The following is a 6,169-nucleotide window of genomic DNA, read 5'->3' as shown; positions in this document are numbered from 1 at the left end:
CCTGGGACAGCCCCGCCTGCCGAGGCCTGACGCTGCTGCGCGGGAGCAGGACCCTGGGCTGGGCCCTGCAATGCTTCCTGCGTCCCGCTGGTCTGTGAAGCCAAAAGGCTGGGCACCCAGCCAGCACCTGCCACTCAGGACCCCCGTGGCGGCTGGTCTGGCAAGACCGCTCACCCTCATGGCTCTACTCAGATCCCACCTGCCCTCACCGGCCACTCCGCCCCATCACTCGTCCTCCCCACCGGCTTGGCTGGTGAGCTTCACGCACCCATGCCTCAGATTACGTCCCCCTGGCCTTGGCTCCAAGTGTGCAAGGCAGGAACCGCAGATAGCGCTGAGCCTGCCACACGCTGCTCACGAATGCTCAGACCACCTGTCAGGCCAGGGGGACCCCCGGGGGTGATCTAACACGGCACTGCCCCCCTTTCTGCAGCTTGAGTGAACCCCACAGCCAGGACCAAGGCCCTCAAGCCGTCCAGTCTGGGGAGCCTGTAAAAATGCAAACCAGACAAGTATTCCTCTGGTCAAACCCTCCTGGGGCTTCCGAGTTCCTACTACCAGACCTCAACTGCCCAACTGAAGGCCCTCGGAGAGCTGGCTCCTGGCTGCGCTCCCACTGGAGCTCCTGCCGCCTCAGCCTGCCCTCCCGCCCTCCCAGGCTCCCAGCCTGGCCCTGTCACTGCCCCCCGCTCCCCGCTGTCACGGGTCCCTCGGGTCCTCGAGCTGGAACACATACAGGGGTTGTGCCCACAGCAGCGCCGGGGCCTTGGAGGCTCTCGTGCTTCCTGAATAAATGAGTGGGTGACAGGAGCGACGCAGCAAGTGCGCGGGGCCGGGAAACACCGGCCGCCCCTGGACTCGCGGCTGACTTGCAAACGGCCCGGGAGCAGAGCCTCTGGGGCAGCAGACTGGACGCTCCACAGACTGACCCGGGCCCAGGGCTCCAGGGTAACTTCAGAGCCCAACTTCAGCTCTGGGGGTTCCCCCCAAGACCTAAGGGAACTGGCCTATTCGAAAATAACACAACAGGAAGCCTGAGCTTTGTCAGGTAAGACGACATCCTGGATGCTCCTGCCACTGGCAATCAGGAAGGTGCGCTTTGGAAGTCAAAGTGGGCAAGTGCAATCGGCCGGGCCCGTCTCCAGATCCGGAACACGGGACCCTCCCAGGCAGGCCCTGCACCCCATCTCCTTTTTTCCACCCCCCCTTCAGCTTCTAAGAAAGATCAACAGTGAATGGACGAACAGTGAGGGAGATTCACCGCTTGGAACGTCTGGATTGGAGGGAAACAGCCAAGCCAACGCGGGTCTGCGACCCCTGCGGTCGGCCCCAGGGACCTGGCGTCCAGGGTGCCCACATCAAGTTGCCCTGAAATACGGCCCCTCTCACCCATCAGCAGACGCTCAACACAAGGCATGGGACGTGTCTTTATTAAAGATGCAAGCAAGCACAGACGTATCATGTGTGGTGCTCAGTAATATCCATACAGTACTAAAAATAGAAAAATAGAAAAGAAATTTCACAGAAAGCAGCCTCCCTCACAGATACACAGAAAAGGTGCTGCCAAGCCCACCATGCGATGCTGCATGCCACCTGTCCTGTTCAAGCTGCTCCTTTACAAATAAAACACGGGCGCGTTTCCGCACCTTTTCCAAGACAGCAACGCAGCACGGAGACCCTCACACAGCGGCGACCCTCCCGCCACGTAAAGATCCAGGACAACGCCAGTCCCACCAGCGCGGCGACACACATCTGAACTGGCTGCCGGCCCTGCTGCTACCTGGCCGGGTCTCGATGCTTCTCCAGCCAAATGGGGGCCACACAGTGAAGCAAGGTTAAGACACCCCCTCTGCTCCCTCAGGTAACACCGAGGTACAAAGGTAAGATGGCCAACCAGTCCGAGCAAAAGAGGGCGTCACACCCGCCAAATGGTTCTCCCGTGGCCGAGAGCCGCAGGTACAGACGGAAACACCGAATGGTGATCAAGTCTCAGGAACTTACTGTCAAGCATCTGCTTGCCTGCAGAAATGGGTTTCTGCCTCAGGGAAGAAGAGCTCGAGCAGAATGAGAACTCAGATTCCGCACAGGCTGGGGGGCAGCTTCTTCGGTCACTGCATTAGACCCTGTGTGCTGGCCTCACCGGACAGGTTCCCTCAGGGAATGTTCCACAGGTTCCTCGGGACTGGGCCTTTGAGGCCGCCCGCTGGGAGTCGCCAGAGGGGCGTCCTTTCTGCAAATGCCCAGCGGGCAGTCTCTGCTTTGTTCAGGAAGGTTACAAAGAACTGAACTCATCAAAAGGAACAAGCGCCCCCCACCCTACTCATCCTGTGTCCTCACCCACATCCCGGGCCAGGTGAGAACAGAAGGTCTGTGCCTTGCAGAACAAAACTACAAAAATAAAAGAGCCCTGAGATCTCTCTACCATTCGGGTGTGGCTCGCTCCTGAGTCCCCTCGGAAATGAACTTTTATTTGGTTTACTGACATTTATTTAGATTTCCAGTGAAAAGCTCTATAAAATACAATAAATAATGTGGGGTTGTAAAAGGTAGACATTCTAGCTGCATATGTTACAGACTTTATACTGATGATACGGGCCATCAGAACTGCGCTCTTTACCACGTTTTTAATCAGACTTGTAGAGACTTCCAATCCCCAAGGCAAGACAGCTGCTCTGGGTCGGAAGCAGGGCCCCTCTCCCTCCAGCGTCTCGGCTGCTTCCCTCCCTCCCCCGGGCCTCAGTGCTTCCGGAGTTCGTCCAGCAGGGAACAAATGAGTGCATACGGGACTTTTAGCTAGTTGAGTGTCTGGGTATTGTGAGCATGCAAGTTTGCTGTTGCTGTTATTATAAATAAAAGTCAAACGTGAGGTCACACTTTCCCATCTTCTGTTTATACACCAAGTCAAACTTCTCGTTCATGGAGACGGTGAAGATGTCCTTCCACAGCCCGACTCTTCCTGGAACACAAACGAGAGCAGAATTTGCTGAATTCACTTGCTGTCGGGCCAGACACCGAACCAAAGGAAGCCTTGGAAGTGGTTCTAGAAGGTTCCAGATCTATCCCCAGATCCCTCTGACCTTGGCCTATGGACAGGACAGGCCACCTGAATCACGGACGAGCTGAGCTCATTTCCCTAAGTCTGGTTGTTGAGGTGTCCCTTTCCCTGCCGCGTGAGCCCAGCAGCACAAGTATGCAGAGCTGAGGCTCCCGAGCAAGGAGGGCCTCTGCTCTGTTCCCTGGTGTGTCGCTGGCACCCAGGCATGCGGAGGGTGATTCATGACGCCCCAGAGGATGGACCCTGTCTGTAGAATGGATCTACAGCTCTGGGCATCATGTGCTCTGGGGTCCTCCGTGATATCATTACTCACTCACGACTCAACAGCTCCACCAAGGCGGCATTTGGTTCTGGAGAATTTGAAAAGGAAAAACAACAACAAAAAATCATCCAAAAAGGCAGAAAACTTTTATGGTGAGTAGGATGCCTTCTGACCGGGTCAAGGGTGAAGATTTTGAGAAGCATGCCCATGCAGCCTTGGGGAGGAATTTAAAGGGAGCAGAAGAGTCGCATTGTAAACCGGCTTTTGCAACTAGATGCCAGAGGTGCTCTTGGCTGACTCAACCCCTACGTCAGTGAGTCCGGGCCGAGGCCCAGCTGCAATGCGCAGCTTCAGCTCAGGGGGGCTCGGCCAAAACAGACACCTCTCCCGGCTGACATGCAGGAGCCCGGGGCCTGCGGACTAACGAGGGGCCACGGGCTACCTGTTCACTTAGGAAGGCTTAGCAGGGAAAGTCAGCTCAGGATGCCCGAGGCCACCAGACCCACTTTTCTTTTAACTACAAAACCTTCAGATGGTCTGGTCAGACACCAGCGGCGCCCGGGAGGATGTCAGGAGCGGGGGTTCCGAGCCCCCAGCTCCAGGAGCAGTGAAGACCATCCCCCGAGCGTCGCCACCAGGCTTTTAACAGCCTCAGGGGACTGAAATGGTCGATTCAGATTCCTTCCCAGTCAGCATCTCTGAGGTCAGAGCCCTGGCTGTCTGCAGCAAATATCCTTCATTAGGTCCCTTATTAACAGAAGTCCTTGTCCCAGCAAGACCTCAAGTATGAAACTGCAACCCCGCAAACGCTGAGCCACCAGATCTAATGTGCCAACAGCTTCCTCTCTGGTAATGAAAAACTATGTCGGTGTCAGAGAGGGAAAAAAAAAAAAATCCAAGAAGAGAAATTGTTCTTGCTACCCTCTAATGAGACCTCAGGGACAAAATGAGAAGCTTCTAGACCAACCACACTATAAATATATTTTTCCCTGATTATTTTTCTCAGCTGAGAGCTCATCAAAGGAGTCACCCACCTGGTTTAGGGTTTGGAATCAAGACAGTGCAATTTATGCTGTGATATGAATCAAATCTAAGCAATGCAGCTGGCTACTCCAGCCCTGCGTTCTCACCAACGCAAGGAGGTCTTCTGAGCAAAGAGGCAATGTGCTAAAAGAAAACAAAATCAAAGAACTGAAATAAAGCAAAACCAAGGTAAACAATGATAAAGCAAACACATCAGAAGGAGCATATGGGCACGCAGTATGTTCTCGACACTTCTTTACCACGCAAATGAACCAAAAGGGGTATTTTGGAGAGAAGGTCACATCCAAGGATAACAAAACACAGCAAAAGCAAAACTAAAAAATAGCAAATAAATTTTAAATAATAAATATTTGTGAAGATGCAGCCAGGAAATCACTGGTGAGATACCGTGGTCTCATTGGATTGCTCGCCCCCTGACCTTCAGAACCGCCCCGTCAGCCAGACAGCCGCCCCCACCAGCCCCTTGGTAGAGAAGAGCACTTTCTAGAGAGGAGCTGGAGAAGCTCCCGAGGCCCCCCACCCCGGACACGGGGCCCGGCCCCGCCCACCAGCTCAGGCTGCGGGCTCCAGGGGCACCTCCGGCCCAGTGCCTCGAACACTCTGCCGCCCAAGGAAGCTCTGAATTCACACAGCTGGGAACCAACGGCAGGTCCACAACACCGAGTATCACAGGGAATCTGTACTTGCCAAGAGGGCGTTTATGTGGCCACGGCCACCACCTAGGAGTCGGGCCATTCTAAGGCCTGATGCTCTACAGTGAAGCCGTTTCGAGTGTCCCGAGCTTTGAAGGATGGACAGCACTCCAGGCAGATCCGCAGGGGCTCCTGCCTGGCCTATGTCCCTGCCTCAAAGGGCCTCATGCGCAGGAGAAGCGAGGGCTGGCCTCCCCGGGAGCAGCCCTGGGGCAGCCCCGCGACAGGCCACCCTGGCGCTGGACCCACCGTGCGAGCACAGGGGAGTGGCAGAGCCAGGAGTGGGGCCGCAAAGCTCCCCAGCCCCAGCCCCAGGCTGTGCCCCGAGGGGCTGTCAGGGAGGGCGCCTGCTTGAAACAACTTGCCAACGAAATCCCGGCCGTCACCCCTCGAGCCCCACGAGGCCACTTGCACAGCCGCAGGTGCAGTCCTGGCCACGGGGCCCCCACACGGCTCTTGGAGGACCTTCCTACCCTCACGGAGCAGAGAGCCCTGGGGAAACTGGGCCCAGGGCAGGGAATGCTGCTGTGGGGGCCCCAGGCAGCAGTAGGGGAGGGGGGCAGGGCGCGTACCCCGGCCCACAGGCAGGGCCTCAGCGTTGCAGCACTGGTCCACTAGCTGGTGGCAGTGCTCGCTCAGGGCCTCCAGCTGCGCCTTGTCACAGGACACCCCCAGGAATCTGGCCAGCTGCTCCACCATCGTCACCAGGTCCTGGAACACAAGAGCAGAGAGAGGAGCCTGTCAGAGGAGGCGCCTCTGCCGACCCGAGACTCTCGGCTGGTCTCTCGGCTGGTCTCTCGCCAGGTACTCTGCACACACTTCCTTACTGGGTCCTGGAGAAGAGCCTAATAGTGGTCTTGTCTGGAAATAAACTCAGGTTAAGAAATTGCCCCCAGGCACTCAGTTCTCAAATGGCAGGGCTGGAATTCAGACCCCAGGCCTCTGGGGGACTTGCAGCAGACGTGAGGTGTGAGAGCACTGTGGTCATTTTAAAACAGCAGTAAGACGTAAAAATTCACTGCCGAACTGTGCCAGGACCCAGACCGGCTCACTCTCTCCTTCCCCTTCCTTCCATGCAGTCAGCTGGAAAAGCAAGGAGGCCCCTGGGACCCCACA

At 56.5% G+C, this 6,169-nt stretch overlaps 1 protein-coding gene across 1 annotated transcript in view; it reads right to left on the bottom strand.

Annotated features, from left to right (window-relative positions):
- Window positions 1-1,409: 1,409 nt before the first annotated feature.
- Window positions 1,410-6,169, bottom strand: part of SULT4A1 (sulfotransferase family 4A member 1) — a 33,991-nt gene continuing 29,231 nt past the window's right edge. Inside the window, exons 6-7 of the mRNA XM_041754111.1 lie at window positions 5,626-5,764; window positions 1,410-2,956 (exon numbers count right to left, since the gene is read on the bottom strand). Coding sequence (XP_041610045.1) covers window positions 2,844-2,956; window positions 5,626-5,764 — 252 coding nt within the window. The 3' untranslated portion in view covers window positions 1,410-2,843. The remainder of the gene's footprint in view (window positions 2,957-5,625; window positions 5,765-6,169) is intronic.

The sequence above is a fragment of the Vulpes lagopus genome, chromosome 5 (assembly GCF_018345385.1).
Source record: "Vulpes lagopus strain Blue_001 chromosome 5, ASM1834538v1, whole genome shotgun sequence".
NCBI classification, from domain to species: domain Eukaryota; kingdom Metazoa; phylum Chordata; class Mammalia; order Carnivora; family Canidae; genus Vulpes; species Vulpes lagopus.
Note: the sequence above shows the minus strand (reverse complement) of the source record. Positions and strands in the feature narration are given on the sequence as shown.